Raw genomic sequence first — 17616 nt, forward strand, 5'->3', positions numbered from 1 at the left:
TTGACTGATGGTTCTGGAAAGTCCAGAAAAAAAGTAGTGCAATTATAATGTGAAAAAAAATTCTCAGTTTCAAAAGCAAAAATATTTGGCACCACTTTCTGCTCTGTGTTGGGGGTCTGACGTGTCAACGTTTTGCATCAATTATAGTATAAAACCCTACTTTGACACCCATCTTCAAGTTAAAAACCTCCATTTGAAACCCTAACCCTAGTTACCAATCCTAGTCATCGTTTAAAACCCAATTTAGAAACCCTAACCCCAGTTCAAAACCCTACTTTCAAACCCTAACAATAATTTGTAACCTTACGTGGAAACTCCAAATCGAGTGTAATGCTCTAATTTGAAACCCTCACCCTAGGTTACTTCCTCAATTTGAAACCCTAACTCTAGTTTAATACCCTATTTTCACCCCTAGCCCTAATTTAATACTTTACCTTGAAACCCTAATCCTAGTTTAAAACCCTACTTTGAAACACCAACCCTACTCGCAAATGCTAATTTGAAGCACTAATCCTTATTTTAAATCCGACTTTGACACCCTAATCCTAGTTTTAACAACGTATTTTGCCACCTAACCCTACTTTGAAACCCGAAACCTAGTTTAAAACCCTACTTTGAAATCCCAATCCAATTTTGGAACCCCAATTCGAAGCACTAACCCGAGTTTAACACCCTACTTTGAAACCCTAACGATAGTTTAAAACCCAAATTCAAAACCTGAACTATAGTTGAGAACCCTACTTTGACCTCCTAACCCTAATTTAAAATTCTACAATATTTCTTTTTATTTTGGTTTACGATTGAGGATGTTTTTGTTGTCATGACATCCTGGTCGATCATTTCCTTTTTGTTCCAAAGCCACTTTCCAGTAACTGCGTGTGCAATTTTCTGCTGATTGCACCGTAAAGCGTTTTGCTTCAGCGAAAATAAAGTACCTCTATTCTTTGGGCAACGCATTCTCACCACTAGTATCTCACGGTGATGGCAAACTTGAATCTTGATATTCAGTTTCGCAGTTGGAGCACGTTAGAATTTGGTCGCGACTGAAAAATCTGGTCATACTCCACAAACGTCTTCCTGGCGTCACTGCACACGATTGTTTCGTATTCGATGCGTGTTTTAATGACCACGGATGACAATTTTAGCAACCGGTTAACCACTCAGTTGTACGAGACAGCCGGTGCAGTGCAGATGGCCTGACCTTGGCCGTATGTTACCGACTAATGACGCTTTGAAAGTAGACGTGACGAGGAAGGTGGTCGGATCTTCGGTCGGTCGTTCCAAATTGAAATCTGACCCGGCAAGCGATGTGAATGAGATTCTGACAGCATGCTCTTGATAATGGATCCGGCATCTGTGCTACCATTCAAAAAAAGATGAAATGACATCATGTAGTATTCTGCAAAAGTCTTGGGCCACCACTAGTTGTCTTACGTAATTACATAACACCCCATTTGGGGGGGGGGGGGGGTGGAGTAACTAGTAAAACAAACAGCAAGTTTTCCATTCGGGTTTGACGCAGCCATTTTATTTGTTGCCATTGTTCAAATACAAACTTGTCTTTGTCTTATGTTCAATATTGTTCTGTAACACCGGGGGAAAAGTCAACACAATGGCTCGCTGACATCACATGCCACTCCACCAGGCCCCGCCTCTTAAAGGCAAATACCTGTATGCAAGCACTACAATGCGTGTTTTATTTTCAATACATTCTATTCGATAACACATTATATTCCTGTTGTATCTATTTATGACAACAAATAGTCAAAAAAATAACCCAATTATGAGTCAAAAAGCGACTGACCACTATTTGGGTTAATTGGACGTTTTTTTTTCTTTAATAAGTTTTGTATGAAAACAACAGAGGCGGCCCGGTAGTCCAGTGGTTAGCACGTCGGCTTCACAGTGCAGAGGTACCGGGTTCGATTCCAGCTGCGGCCTCCCTGTGTGGAGTTTGCATATTCTCCCCGGGCCTGCGTGGGTTTTCTCCAGGTGGTCCGGTTTACTCCCACATTCCAAAAAACATGCGTGGCAGGCTGATTGAACGCTCTAAATTGTCCCTAGGTGTGAGTGTGAGCGCGGATGGTTGTTCGTCTCTGTGTGCCCTGTGATTGGCTGGCAACCGATTCAGGGTGTCCCCCGCCTACTGCCCGGAGACAGCTGGGATGGGCTCCAGCACCCCCCGCGACCCTAGTGAGGATCAAGCGGTTCGGAAGATGAATGAATGAATGAATGAAAACAACAGATTAGCTCAGCAATCACTTCCTAGCGCAGTTGAAACTCCCGAGTGGGTGGATGGATGCCGGTGCAGGAAGTGTTTTTGGAATGCGTTTTAAAAAATATTGAAAATATTTCAAGAGTGTGGGAGGGACAAAACGATGAAACAAGATTTTTAAATGAAACTGTAAAGTGTTGCTAAAACTGAAAGAGCAGTGTTCTTGCACAATTATTACATAACATTTTTTTTTTCTTCCCAAAATGCAATTTCAAAAGAGGCCATCCTGAAAAGATCATCTCACCGTTTGTTTATTCACACAACGTGATCTCCATGCCGCAATAAGGACGCCGTGATTATCATCTTTTATTGTGCCGAGCGCCCCTTTTGTCCGCTGAGCCGTCTTGAGTCCGAGCTTTGATGGCTGTGTCTCGGCCAAATGGAAATGACGGCCGATGACGGCCATCTTGCAAAGCAGGCTTTTGATTAGCAAGTTAACTATGTGTCGGTGGATGAAAACCAACAGCCCCCCCCTCCCACCCCCCCTCCTCACCCCCAAAAGGTTTCTCTTGACCAGCATTTTCTGCCTTTCATCTGCGAGGAGAATCAAAGCGAGTTCTCCAACAGTGTTTGCGCGCAAGAGCGTTTCTCAGCTCCACAATGATTAGATTACATTTTATTGATGTTTTGCGAGGTCTTCCATATAGAACATCAAGAATTCCATATGTCATCTCTGTAGGTTCGGAGCTTACCCTTGACCGCTGGCTGTGCTGTTGCATGTACTTTTGTGACTGGGTGTATAGTGAATAAAGTGCACACGTGTACAAACTTTGGCCAACAGGCTCAGAATGCAAGCAGGAAGAAATTGAAGTAAAATAATTGTGCATGGCATAGAATGACAATAACGGCTTTAGATTTTTTATTTAAATTTTTTTAAAAAGCAATGTTTAGATTTGGGATGAGTTAAGAGATTGTTGTGTTTTTGCCTCTTAGATGTGATTTGAAAGAATCAGGTATTGATTCCGCAAAATGGCGTCGGTCGTCGGTGACGATTGATCACTGTGGCTGCCAGCTAAGCGAAATCAGTTCATGAAATGAAAGTGAAAATGAAGAAGGGTTGACTTTGAGACAATCTTAGCGTTGATTCCAAAAAATCTGAAGTGGTATAGTGTTTTTTTTTCTTCTGTATTTCTATTTCAATAGGAATTTGAAAGCCAAACAAATTGCAAGAGTTCCACCGGAGAGGTTTCCACTGATTTCTTCTACATGACATTCAAGCCTGAAGCTCCCTTGAGGCCATTTTTCAACAATAATCCCACATTGCTGCTTTTCTAATTCATAAACATACTCGAGTGTGAAGAGCAACAGCGAGTCCGCGTTACCCACGGGTTCACACAATATTTTCGAAATGGAGCAGGCGAAGGAAGGAGTTTAGGTGTTAACGCTGTCAAGCATTTCAAGTCAGCTAAGGCTTGAGCGCCAAATTCTCAAGCATGGGCAACACCCTCGTAAGCATCTGTCGGCCAGCCGAAGCTGTCAACTGCGTGTCTGACTTTTGACACCAGGGAGGGATGAAAAGAGCACCGGAATAGTTTCTAACATTCTCAGGCTTTTATTGCTGCTTTAAGTGTTTTCTTTGCTATCTTTCTTTTAAAACCACTCAAGCACTTGCTTTTGTTTTCACCCTTAGGAACAATATTTCATTTAATACCCGAATCACTTTGAAGCGATACTGGTTTGGTGGTGACCCTTGATTTTTTTGCTTTAGGGGCCTGTAATGTTGGTGGACTAACAGGGACACCTGACATGATGTTTTCTATCAGTTTTTTATCTATCTATCTATCTATCTATCTATCTATCTATCTATCTATCTATCTATCTATCTATCTATCTATCTATCTATCTATCTATCTATCTATCTATCTATCTATCTATCTATCTATCTCTCTATCTCTCTATCTCTCTATCTCTCTATCTCTCTATCTCTCTATCTCTCTATCTCTCTATCTCTCTATCTCTCTATCTATCTATCTATGACTAGCTCGATTGATAGCTAACTTGCTCGATAGCTAACTACCCATCAAACTAACTAGCACTCTAGCTAAGTAGATGGATATTAGCCCTCTCTCTCTCTCTTTGTTTCTCTCTCTCTCTCTCTCTCACGAACTAGATCGACAGCTAACTTAGTAGATAGCTAACTACCCGTCAAGCTACCTAGCACTCTAGCTAAGTAGATGGATATTAGCTCTCTCTCTCTCTTTGTTTCTCTCTCTCTCACTAACTAGATCGATAGCTAACTTAGTAGATAGCTAACTACCCATCAAGCTAACTAGCACTCTAGCTAAGTAGATGGATATTAGCTCTCTCTCTCTCTTTGTTTCTCGCTCTCTCTCACTAACTAGATCGATAGCTAACTTAGTAGATAGCTAACTACTTGTCAAGCTACCTAGCACTCTAGCTAAGTAGATAGCTAGATTCTCTCAACTCATCTCAGCTGTATTTATAGAACACTTTAAAACAACCACCGCTGTATACAAAGTGATGTACATGGAGCAAAAATAATTCAGACAATAAAACAACCAATTAATAACAAAGAGGAAAACTAAAAATCAAGATCCATGCTGAGTCAAAAGCCAAAGAATAAAAAAAAAGTTTTAAAGATGGACAGCGAGGGAGCTTGCCCTAACGTTCAGCGGAACAATCAGAGGGCCAAGCGTGTTTCAGCTTGATTGATAGATTGATTGATTTTCTGCTCCTTCTATTCTGCCGTGAAAGGCCCAAAACATTCTAAGTATTTGGGAGTGGAGTAAAGTACAAATCACTTGTTACATGCTAATGTTGCCGTTTGGCCCGCACAGCGAGGCTGTGTGCTTGTATATTATTTTTATAACCCTTTTCCCAGGACACTAGATCGCTGTCAAATTACCAGGTTAAGTCTCGGCCTCTCCTTCGGTAATCAACACCGCCAGTGACTGCAAAAGAACATTCTTCCCCACTTATAGCATCTGAGCCAGTATGTACATGCACCCCGGACGGCGTGTTCGTTCTGGGCTAATTAAAAAGCACCTCGTTTGTTTTCGTTGGCTTAGTGGCTGATATAAGCCTCCGAAGTGTGCAAATGACGGATACGGTTGCGAACCTTGTCAACGCAACGGCACACTATGTTGGGGGGCGGGTGTCATGAGACACAAATGAACCCTTAAGGTCACGTACGTCAGATTCATGCTTATGTAACCATTATTTTAAAACATGCATCCCTTGGCCTTGTTGTGCATCGTCGTCGGCATGGCAATTAAGTGACACTTGCTTTCTTGTTTGGGGGGTGGGGGGGGTGAATGAGCTCCCATAACAGATCGTGGATGTCATTAGCTGCCGCTCATCAGCGTCGAAAAACAAAATGAAGCACAGCATATGTCCAGGCCCGGTTTGATGTATTTGCGTCATTCGGAAAACCAAGTGTGATCTGCTTGTTTGCATTGAAACGATATTATGTAAGAGTTCGGGTCAAAATCCGTTTTAGTTTACAGGCAGCTGGCACTTCATTAGACACAAACTAATTACTTCCAAGGCAGTTATTTATTTCTTTATTTATTTTAAATCTTAGGCTTTTGATTGTCACTGTCAGAGATCATCATAATCATTGTTTTAAAAGATGTTTATGTATTTCAGACGATTTTTCAGTTTTGATTGTGTTTTATTCAGTAATTGTATTTCACAATATTATCCAATTTTAATCCAACTTTAGACTTCAAGAAATTTGTGACAAAATCTCCAATAACAATAATGATAATAATATATGATTGATGATACTTTTATCAAATAAATATTGGCTTGGCTACGTTCACACTTGGCCTTTTTACAATTAACAATGAAATATATTATGACTCATTTCACAACATAAATTGTATTTTATTTAATCATTTTCTTGGTGAACACTGCAAATGTGATACACTTTTGCCTGAGAAACTCATACCTGCGATAAAGGTCTTCTAAACCTTTTTTGGGTCGTGTCTTTGCTTGTGTGAAGCACATTGAGTTGCCTTTAAAACGAAAACGAAAGGACTTCTTCTCAAGTAGTTTGATGCAATCTGGGAATGATAAGAGGCACGTAAAGGCAGCTTTCTTGTTGTGTCCTTGTCTGGCACATATGTGGCATGAATTAAAAATGAGCCCGCTCCAGTTGTAGAGGGGACACCCATTTTTTTTTTCTTTTTGTGAAGTAGGGTGACAACTTCTTGCAGCAATCGTGTCAAATCACAGCTGGTGCGTAACAACAACTTTGATGAAAGTGAAACAAGTTAACTTTGTGGATTTGCCTTCAGCCTCCTTTCAAAAAAAAAAAAAAATCAATGCTAGAATGTTCGCTTTGGATACTGGTGATACGTACATATATAGGTTGCATATCTTAGTTATAGGTCATGTATAAAATAAAATTGTCCTGATCCGATCATGCGATCAGAAATCGGGGCCCCGTCATGACATTTTCAGCTAAAATTTTGACATTTCTTAATTTCTAAAGAATAAAATATTTGATTTGTTCATTTGAGTTGAACCACTGCTAACTTATGGCTGTATAAAAAAAATTGTAGCGATACTTTATTTAAATTTAAAAAAAATAAAAAATTGTTGGCGGCCCGGTAGTCCAGTGGTTAGCACGTCGGCTTCACAGTGCAGAGGTACCGGGTTCGATTCCAGCTCCGGCCTCCCTGTGTGGAGTTTGCATGTTCTCCCCGGGCCTGCGTGGGTTTTCTCCGGGTGCTGCGGTTTCCTCCCACATTCCAAAAACATGCATAGCAGGCTGATTGAACACTCTAAAATTGTCCCTAGGTAGTGAGTGTGAGCGCGGATGGTTGTTCGTCTCTGTGTGCCCTGTGATTGGCTGGCAACCGATTCGGGGTGTCCCCCGCCTGCTGCCCGAAGACAGCTGGGATAGGCTCCAGCACCCCCCGCAACCCTAGTGAGGATCGAGCGGCTCGGAAGATGAATGAATGAATGAATGAATAAAAAATTGTTAACCGGACATCACGAGGCAGAATCCAGTAGATGCCAGACAGCGCTGAAACTCATAATTCACTTCCTTATTTCTATTTCACCCCAAAAAGAAAACTAAGCCCTGTGATAAAGTTGTCCATGTGCCCCCCCCCACTTGAACAGAGGGGCCCCTGATCCATCAACTGTTAAAACCTCCACTGGCCTCCGTCCTCCTTTCAGCTCTCCTACTCACCCAACGCCGATCAAAACTCACCAGCTGTGACCTTTATTCGTAGCGTACGGAATGTGTGTGTGTGTGGGGGGGGGGGGGGCCTCGAGGCGGGGTGCGGAGGAGGGATTTGCAATGGACCATCATTGAAATAGGCTGCCATAAGTTACACAGAGACATATTGAGTGATGGACCGCACGCACTGGAGTGGAGCTGAGCCCCTTCAAGTGTCCAAATAATCGCCTGACGGGATGTCAATCTGAGAGTTGGCTTGTCTTTTTCGGCGGCGCGTTTTTTTTTTTTTTAGTGTTTTATCGGAGTACTTCTGTGGCTTCGCAACTCGTTACCGATGGATTGTTGGAACACCGACTCGGAGGATTCGTGCGATTGGAGCAACTCGTCGGATGAGGAATGCCAATCAGATGATGGGTTGGACTTCAAATATGAGCAAGTGTCATGTTCGACGTTAACCGATCGACTCACCTTCCGCATTTGATGATCAATTCACGGTCATTGGAAAGTGAAAGTTCTTACATGTTCTATTGTGGCTAATTGTGTGTGTGTTTTTTTTCTTCTCCGGCTTCTACAGGGAGGACATCAGGACTGCCAATGTTATTGCAGCAGAGGCGGTCACCTGCCTCGTCATTGATCGAGAGTGAGTATCCGTCAACTATGACAATAAATGGTGCCACTTTAATTTATTGGTTTTAACTGTTTTAGTCGATGGAATCAATCGACGGCAAAGTGTGAATACGGTGAAATAATCTGCAGTGAATCATAGAGATCAATTAACCCGTTTCGTAATAGTGGCTTAACCACGTAGTTAATGTATTTAGCGTACCACTCTGCAATGACGGGTCAATGTATACATCCCGCACAATATTCAGGTGAAGTTCAAAATTCCCATTTCTGAAACATTCGGAACCTGCTCACGTGCGTAAGAAGATCGAGTTACTCCGACATACTTGGTCATCGTGCCCGATTGGATTATGCCCAACTGAACCCATCCATTTTCCGTAGCCTATCCCAGCTGTCTTCGGGCAGTAGGCGGGAGACACCCTGAAACGGTTGCCAACCAATCGCGGGGCACACACACACACAGACGAAAAACCATCCACTCTCACACTCACATCTAAACCCGGAAGAGAACGATGACTGTGGTGTCTGCAAAATTTATGAGTTTGACGGCCCGGTGCGTTGAGGTGCAGCCATTCGTGTAGAGGGAGAAGAGCAGTGGGGAGAGGACGCATCCTTGGGGGACGCCAGTGCTGATGGTGCGTGTTGATGATGATGTTGTAGTCATTCATTTATTCATCTTCCGAGCCGCTTGATCCTCACTAGGGTCGCGGGGGATGCTGGAGCCTATCCCAGCTGTCTTCGGGCAGTAGGCGGGGGACACCCTGAATCGGTTGCCAGCCAATCGCAGGGCACACAGAGACGAACAACCATTCGCAACCACACTCACACCTAGGACAATTTAGAGTGTTCAATCAGCCTGCCACACATGTTTTTGGAATGTGGGAGGAAACCGGAGCACCCGGAGAAAACCCACGCAGGCCCGGGGAGAACATGCAAACTCCACACAGGGAGGCGGGAGCTGGAATCGAACCCGGTACCTCTGCACTGTGAAGCCGACGTGCTAACCACTGGACTACCGGGCCGCCCATGTTGTAGTCATGAGTGACAAAGATGCTAAAATGAAACGTAGCGCAGTCAAAATTCTTCCAGTACGTGAAAATTCTCTTTCCGTTCCAGTGTTTGTACTCATTTCCATACAAGGAGCGGATCAGATCTCTTGACGAAATAACAATCAGACGATGCTCACGCCGATCCGTCTCCTGGAAGACGTTCATCTTTCATATTCCGCTCACCGCGACGAGTTGCCTTTAGTGCTCGGCTCATTTGCATGTAAATGTTTTTGTTTTTTTTTTCTTCTTCGGCCCTAAAGGAAAAGTAATGCTTTGCTTTGAGGAGCGGCGCCGAGAGGACAGGTGTAGGAATTCAGAATACGGGGGGGCTGTTGTTGTTTTGAGCCCGACATCTGAGGGAACGCTTTATCCGAGGAGTGTTAAGTCTTGTTGTGGGAATAAACAAAGTGGACGAGGTTTATGGGGGGGTGGGGGGTGTAGTGGGGTGGGATGGGGGGGGGGGTATCGTCTTACCAAGGGCCCAGCTGTGGAGTATATCGAACTCAAACGAGCCTTCCTCGGAGCTAACGGCGCGGATAATGACAGAGTCATTCCGCACAGGTGATGACCGTTGCCTTTCGCTCTCTGCCTGCCGTTCAAACGCGTGTCCGATTGTTTCTCCACCTGCAGAGAGAGCTCGATATGTGTGACGGCATCCCCCCCCCCCCCCCCCCCCCCCCAGCCCCCTTTCGCCCATGCGCGTTCATTGCCAGAGTGGAAACAATCGGCGGGGCCATTAATGGGCGAGGCAAACGGCACAATTCGCGACGCAATTGCTCTCAGCAGATGTATGACATTTTTTTGGTGTGACAGCTTAATGAGTCCTGAGTGGAATTGTGTTTTTGTGAGCATATTTTTTTTTCCTGCTCTTTTGAATTGTTTGAAGAGAGCGGAGCAGGTGGAAATGTAAAAAAATTACAAAGGTTGTTCGACTTGGTGTGCTGGTTTGACGGGTGGGTCGATTCTTGATTATGAAGAGGTGTTGTTCTAATTCACCAATATTGACACAAGATGGTGCCATCGCACTACTTTTATCTAAACACAGCTCCTCAACTCACTTTCACATAGTTCCTTTGTACCAGCACGGTGGCAAAGGACTACTTTTGTCCAAGCCAAGGTTCTCTCCTCACTTCAAACTAGTTCCTGAGCAGCAAGATGCCACAAAATGGGCACAAAAACAGTGACTGGGGGTGATTTTCAGTAAATCGAGGACAGATTCTTAATCTCCAAAATGCAAATCTCCCCCCCCCCCCCCCCCCCCCCCGGCCCCTCAGATTGGACTCCGGTGTGTGCCTCTCCAATGAAAGATTCAATACCTAGCTCCATACATGAGGGTACATTCTAAAGTGGAACGATTCAATACGATTTGACTGGATGCATTCACGTCATCGGAATCCAAAACCGATTTTTTGATCCAAATGGTTTTTCGGTACACTCCCAATAACGTGACCATAAAACATTGAATTCTCCTCCTGTAAATGAAAGTAAAGGATGCAATTCGCCCACTCCAGTTCCTTCCTCGATCCAAGTCATACAGTCAAGACCTCAAGGCGGTTCCAAAGTCACTGGTTATTTGGGTCATCTCATCTCATCTCATCATCTGTACCGCTTGATCCTCACTAGGGTCGCGGGGGGGTGCTGGAGCCTATCCCAGCTGTCTTCGGGCAGTAGGCGGGGGACACCCTGAATCGGTTGCCAGCCAATCGCAGGGCACACAGAGACGAACAACCATCCACGCTCAGACTCACACCTAGGGACAATTTAGAGTGTTCAATTAGCCTGCCATGCAAATTTTTGGAATGTGGGAGGAAACCGGAGCACCCGGAGAAAACCCACGCAGGCCCGGGGAGAACATGCAAACTCCACACAGAGAGGCCGGAGCTGGAATCGAAGCCGACGTGCTAACCACTGGACTACCGGGCCGCCCTTATTTGGGTCACTTGAATTAAAATCTGGTCACCTTGCAAACAAGTCACAGCTTTGTTGTAAAGTTTTACAGTCATAACAACTCCTCCGTGTTCTCAATTTGTCGTCTTTTTTTTTTTTTTTTTTTACGGGCGCACCCAATGAATATTTGATGACAACTCGTCAGTCAGGCTCTCGTGTTGCACAAACGCTGTTGACGCCAGCTTTTCTTTTATTGCAGTTCATTTAAGCACCTGATTGGAGGCTTGGAGGACGTGTCCAGCAAAGGCCATGAAGACGTCGACGCCAAAGCCAAGTAAGATACACCCCGATTGACACTCATGTTGTACGTTATACTTTCTTTGGAAAAACTCTGATGCATCGGAGCGATTTTGACAAATGCCAGGAGTTGGTCGCCAGTGGTTTGATGAGAAAACACCATCAAAAAAAAATCTCAGACCGTTGAATGCGGCCGAAGAAGATGGGACATGGAAGGCTCAAACCGAGCATGTCACGCATTGCACTCGGCTGGGCGGGAGCGTTAATGGACCGTTTCGGGGGAAAAAAAAAAAAAAAAAAGTTTCCTTCGCGCGAGTACAATGCATAAACTGCACCTTCAGGTCTGTCGCATAACAACAGATGATTGAAAAGGGAGAAAAACGAAGAGACGACCTGCAACACGGTGTTGCCGTCGCCATGGAAACAAGAGAATATCAATTCAGAAGTCATAAGGCACCCTCGGCTATGAGTTACGTGTATAAAAAAAAAAAAAAAAAGCTGCTTTAATAAAGATTTGATTAACACTGACCTAGCGGTGAAAATATGCCGTGTCACATATTATGAGCTACGCCCAATATTTGACACCTAGTGTGATCACTAAAATATCAATTGATATAGATTAGGCAGTTATAAATATTTTTAAGCAGGGACGAACTCTGTGTAAACATTCATTCATTCATCTTCCGAGCCGCTTGATCCTCACTAGGGTCGCGGGGGGCGCTGGAGCCTATCCCAGCTGTCTTCGGGCAGTAGGTGGGGGACACCCTGAATCGGTTGCCAGCCAATCGCAGGGCACACAGAAACGAACATTCGCACTCACACTCACACCTAGGGACAATTTTAGAGTGTTCAATCAGCCTGCCACGCATGTTTTTGGAATGTGGGAGGAAACCGGAGCACCCGGAAAAAACCCACGCAGGCCCGGGGAGAACATGCAAACTCCACACAGGGAGGCCGGAGCTGGAATCGAACCCGGCACCTCTGCACTGTGAAGCCGACGTGCTCACCACTGGACTACCGGGCCGCCCTTAAAATATATATATATATATATATACACACACACACACACACGCACACACACACACACACACACACATACACACACACACACACACACACACACACACACTGTATATGTGTATAAAATTGCGGTTTTTGTCATTTAAAAATTGCTTGAATTCAATTGCTCTTCCCCGAAGTCCCGTCAGCAGCTTTTTTAAGCTCGACATTGCCCGCTTCCCGGGCTGCACGTGCATTTGCACCGTTTTGCTGGAAGTATCCGCCCAGCAGCGACAAAGCTGCACGGCAAGGAAAACCTGAGTCAGCATCCCGCGGTGATGGAAACGATCTTCCCCATTGGTTGGCTTGCCGTAAAGCTCCAGCTGCTCCCCGCTGTTCCCAGCGCTTTCCCTTCAAAGAATATCAACGTTGGTTTTGATCAAGCCGCCGCCGTTGGCTCGGCGGGGGTTTGCGATTACCTGAAATAGAAAGACGCCTTATTTTGTTGTTTTGTAAGCATATGCAATGCCACGTTTTGTTATTCTGTGCGACTTAGTTCCGACGTTATTGGGCTTTCGTGTCACATTTCAGAATGCACTTTAATGAACTTAGTTTGACTTTTTGACCCTCTTGAAACTTTGTACACTTACTTCGGAATTTCATTCTTCATTCATACAGTGTCTTGTTAGAGAAGAGCAAAGTTATTCAGAAACATTGAACAGTTGAACGGCGTTTTCAATTTTATTTGAAAAAGTATGGAAAGGTCAAAAGTGCATTTTAGAGACATGCTGAGAGAAAACGAAAGCAGACTGCAGAGCGCAAACTAACTCTGAACTCAGGGCGCTTGTATTATTTCTATGACCTCATCAGTCCTCCACAGTTTTAGCACCCACAGGGGTGCTCCTCCATCTGTAGAGGACCATTTTGCCACACAGCGCTTTGAAAAGATTTTGCTGTATAACATTACGATGTACCATTCTACCTGGAAATAATGCGATTGTACATTGCCGGGGGGCTAAGTTAAAGCATCATGGACTTACATTTTGGGCTTGGCTAAAAACCGAGCAGTGGTGAAATGAAAAACAATCTCTCTCCAGAACGTTGCATGCATGCCGCGGTTACCATGGTAACGTGGGTTGTCATTGTCTTGGGGTGCTAAATTGTTGGCTTTGGTTTTCAGTTTCTGCAAAGGGGTTCAGGATTCAGTTCGGTTTTGCCGTTCTGGTTAGTTTTTGCAGTTCAAATCAGGATTTAGGGTTTGGGGATTTGGTTCAAGTTAGCGTTATCATTAGTTATCAATCGGCTTATGATAAAGCTTGAGAGTTTGGCCCTCAAAGCAAACACGGTGAAGCAGCATGGAGCTGTTATGCTGCACAAAAAGCGAATAAGATTCAGTCCACTTTAAAAAACTTTTTCTCATGCTTATTATTGAGCTCTTTTAAAGATTTTTTGCCATCTTTTTTTTTTCTTTTACTCTGAATCAGGATCATCTTATAGGTGTGTAAAAACACAAACTCATCTCTGGTTGTATGAGAAAAACTACTATTGAACTGACTAAAAAAAAAAAGACGAGTCATATTCATAGAGTCTTTACGGAGGGTAACTGACCAACGACAGCTGCGGCAACGAAGCGTCACGCAAATAAAGTCGCCGATAGTGCGCTAATTACAATACAATGACACATGTGCAGATGGTGCAGATAATAGGCGCGCCATTTAAAGTGACCACCGGGGCAGTCGTTGCCATCCAACGATGAATGTGCACTGGTGTAGAAAGTCCTTGAGCACTTTAGAGTGTTGAGTGCTGTGGAATATTGATCAATGACAATCATACAAATAGAGGGCCGAAGCTACAATCAACAATGCAGTCGGGCTATCGCACAGGGATGTGCAAAATCGGCAAACGTTAGCAAGGTGCTACAATGGAATTTTGAGTCAAGTGTGGAAGGAATTGATGGAAAGAGGGATATACAGATCAACATAGTGCGCAGCGACTACCTAATGGAAGGAGCTGGAAGAGGTGGTGACCAGGATTACGAGGATCCGAGAGGATTTTGCCTGCCCTTATACATAGCTACATTCTTTTAGCTATCTTTTATTTCAGTACTTAGTGTCATTTTCTGTGGTTATTTTTGTGTGAATGTTTTTAAATGTTCTTGTTAGTTAGTGTTAGCATTAGCAAACAAAATGTACAAAGTAAAAATGGGTGGGGAAACGTAAATTTAAAAAACAAGGAAGTGTTTGCTGGGTTTGGGTTTATGCTAGGGTGCCTTAAATTTTATGTTAGCGTTATGGCAAATGTGGAACTGATCTAAAACTGAAGTCAGTCTTGTATGTATTTGTGGGCTAACTGTGTGATTGAAGCACTTGATCTTTATTTCAAGGTTAGTTCTTATCTCTTTTGGGTTTTAATGTATGGCTTATAGGCCTCATATTCTTTGAGGGCTTCAGCTCTCTGGAATAAACAACAACTGCTTTTTCGTCCCCACCGCAAAAGGAATCCACGTACGCGTAAGAACGCACTTTTAATCTTGGCCAGACAACATCGGCTGCTCTCTGAGGTTATCAGTTGATCCGCGTTAGTCTACCGCAGACATGCAGATCAAGATTGATAGCTTGCTGTGCTCCGGTTGAAACGGAGCAATGCTGCCCTCTGCAGGCCAATTGTGGAGACGCATTTGCTGGTTGGGCTTTTGAAATTTTAGCCCATGTCTTGAGTGTTTGTGTAATTGGGAATGCAGTCAATCATTCTGACATTTCACAAAGAGACTGAAATGGCCTTTTTTTGTTTGGGATTTGAATTAAATGTGTTTTTGCGCCACTCTCCAGATGATGAAGAGGAAAATCAAAAACTCACATGTGAATAATTTCTTAAATCTGTTCATTCAAAACACTGCGTAAAATTCAAGTTCCAATTTCTGCTTTGAGCGGTGCAAACAACTGACGCACAGGTTTACAAACACCCTTAAATGTTCCGAGTTGACCCGCAAGGAGCCTGAGGAATACTAAGCCTGCTGATCCGGATCCTGATCTGATGAAACTCGATCGGGATCAAACAATAATCTGAAACACACGTGGGGGCGTGAGGGGATGAGGGACGGACGGACACGTGGAAAGAATTTCCGCACGGGTCGAGCTGGCGTTTCGGGTGCCAGATGTCCCGCGTTCTTGTTCTCTCATGCCCTAATATTGCCTGCGAGCTGAGGAGACTTGAGTCTCTTTCCGAGCAAAGTGTTTTGTCGCGTTCGTACACTCCACATCCTTGATCATAGATTACTGCCAAATAATCCTCTGAGATTTGCAAACAAATGAACTTCAAGGCAAAATTGGAGGTGGATTATTTTGTCTTTCATCATCCATCTCATGTCTAATCCCGTTCCTCGGCTTGTCTTTCCCGCCCTCTCGCCACCCCCTTTACACCATCCGCAGGTACGAAGCCGAGAATGCTTTTTTCTTCAATCTCAATCTGGCCGATTTCAACATCATCGACACGCTGGGGGTTGGCGGCTTTGGTCGCGTGGAGCTGGTAAGGAGGGGAAGGTGGGAAAATGAATGACGCCATCTCGGCCGGTGGCGCATGCTTTAAACCAGGGGTGTCCAAACTTTTTGCCAAGGGGGCCAGATTTTATGTGGTAAAATGTCGGGGGGCCGACCTTGGCTGACATTCTTTACATTGAACAACAATATTGTTCAGCAAATTTTAGTCTGTTAAAAATTTTAGCCAGTCTGTTTCACATTTCCATTTTTATTTTAATTTCAACAATCTTAAGAATTTCTTTTGGTTCATTTGAAACAGGTATATCACATGCAACTGCTTATTCACTTGACTTTTTCTTAAACAGAAGTCTCCTGAGTGCAAATTGATCGATTTGAAACATAAAATGTATCACCATGACTTTTCAATACAGTAGTCACAAAACCTTTGACTCGAACAACAGGGAAATGAACAAGCAATACACATATCCACAACTGCAAGGATCATTTGAAATATGACATATCAGTCAATATAAACACGGAGTGATGTCTTGATAACTCGTGAGTGATGCCCTCTAGTGTCTAAATGCTATTACTCATTTAGTGAATGCTATTACTCATTTAGCCACTAGAGGGAAGCAGTACTCTATGAAACATCACTCACCAGTCTACGAGACCTCAGTCGATGCAACACGTGTTCCATCGCGCCCAACCTGCGGGCCAGACGGCACTGATTTTATGACAGGGGCCGAGGGCCGGATGAAATTCGACCGCGGGCCGGATTTGGCCCCCGGGCCGGACTTTGGACATACCTGCTTTAAACGCTCTCCGTTTTCTTCCTTCCGTCGTCTCTCTTCAGGTTCAGCTCAAGAGCGACGAGAACAAAACCTTCGCCATGAAGATCCTCAAGAAGCGGCACATCGTCGACACCAGACAGCAAGAGCACATTCGCTCGGAGAAACTCATCATGCAGGAGGCCCACTCGGATTTTATTGTTCGGTATAAACGTCTCGGCCTTCGGTGTTCTATGCAATATGGCCATCGTCCGGCGGTCACTACAGTGGACAGTTTATCAGGTTATCATTATTAGTGCATGAAAGGGTTACGCCGAGGCACATCGTGTTTTTGAGTTTGGAAAACGTCACGGCGCAGCACCAAGTTAAAAGGTGTCACAAATGGCTTCATTTGCCCACAAAAAATTTTTGGTGAGTCGGGCTGAACGATTTTTGAAATCTGCAATGTACTACTCAGCCTTAAAAATTGTCATTGCGATGATCCTTTTGAAGGTCTTTTTCGAATTAATTTTCCAACAATTTAATTAAATCATCTTGGCATATGAATATTATGCAATTTTTTTGAGAACAACAAAAAAATCCAGATTGTTTACTGTACAAAGGTCCAGCAAGAAACAAAAATTTTTCACCTTGTATATTGGTTTACCAGTACATAGCGGTCATGTAAAAAAAAATAGGCCTACTTTCCTTCCAACACGACATTTAACGTCTATTTATAGTACATGAATTATACGTCGTTACCATTCCTGGTTATAATGCGGTTGCAGCAAACCAGCGAAATAAGATCTTTGGTCTTATTACTGACCTCGTTGGTGCTCCTCTCAGCACTGAGCTAATGACGACAAGCACGTATATGGTCGTCTCCTGGATTTCTACTCGTCTTTATTGTCACGGATCTGTGAATTAGCCACATTAGCCGTCTAGCATTGGAAAAAAGCCATTAGCTGCACCTTTTATGGCCCGCAAAAGGGTCACCTCGTCTTGTAACGATTGTTTGACTGCAGGATGAGAACGTTCTTTACGTTAATACGGAAGTACAAAACTGATTCGATATTTTGACTGA

The 17616-nt window shown here is 43.9% G+C and overlaps 1 protein-coding gene and 1 long non-coding RNA gene across 3 annotated transcripts in view; both read left to right on the forward strand.

The window, feature by feature from the left end:
• The window catches only part of LOC127610116 (cGMP-dependent protein kinase 1), a 103249-nt gene that overhangs the window by 80986 nt on the left and 4647 nt on the right, over nt 1–17616 (forward strand). For both annotated transcript variants that reach the window (XM_052079875.1, XM_052079874.1), the window contains exons 8-11: nt 8005–8070; nt 11250–11324; nt 15715–15811; nt 16619–16758. In XM_052079875.1, the coding sequence (XP_051935835.1) occupies nt 8005–8070; nt 11250–11324; nt 15715–15811; nt 16619–16758 (378 nt within the window). The remainder of the gene's footprint in view (nt 1–8004; nt 8071–11249; nt 11325–15714; nt 15812–16618; nt 16759–17616) is intronic.
• On the forward strand, nt 4228–6593 carry LOC127610152 (uncharacterized). Its single transcript, XR_007964758.1, has 2 exons — nt 4228–4445; nt 4682–6593. It is a non-coding gene; the product is annotated as an uncharacterized LOC127610152 (long non-coding RNA).

Source organism: Hippocampus zosterae, chromosome 11, assembly GCF_025434085.1.
Source record: "Hippocampus zosterae strain Florida chromosome 11, ASM2543408v3, whole genome shotgun sequence".
NCBI classification, from domain to species: Eukaryota; Metazoa; Chordata; class Actinopteri; order Syngnathiformes; family Syngnathidae; genus Hippocampus; species Hippocampus zosterae.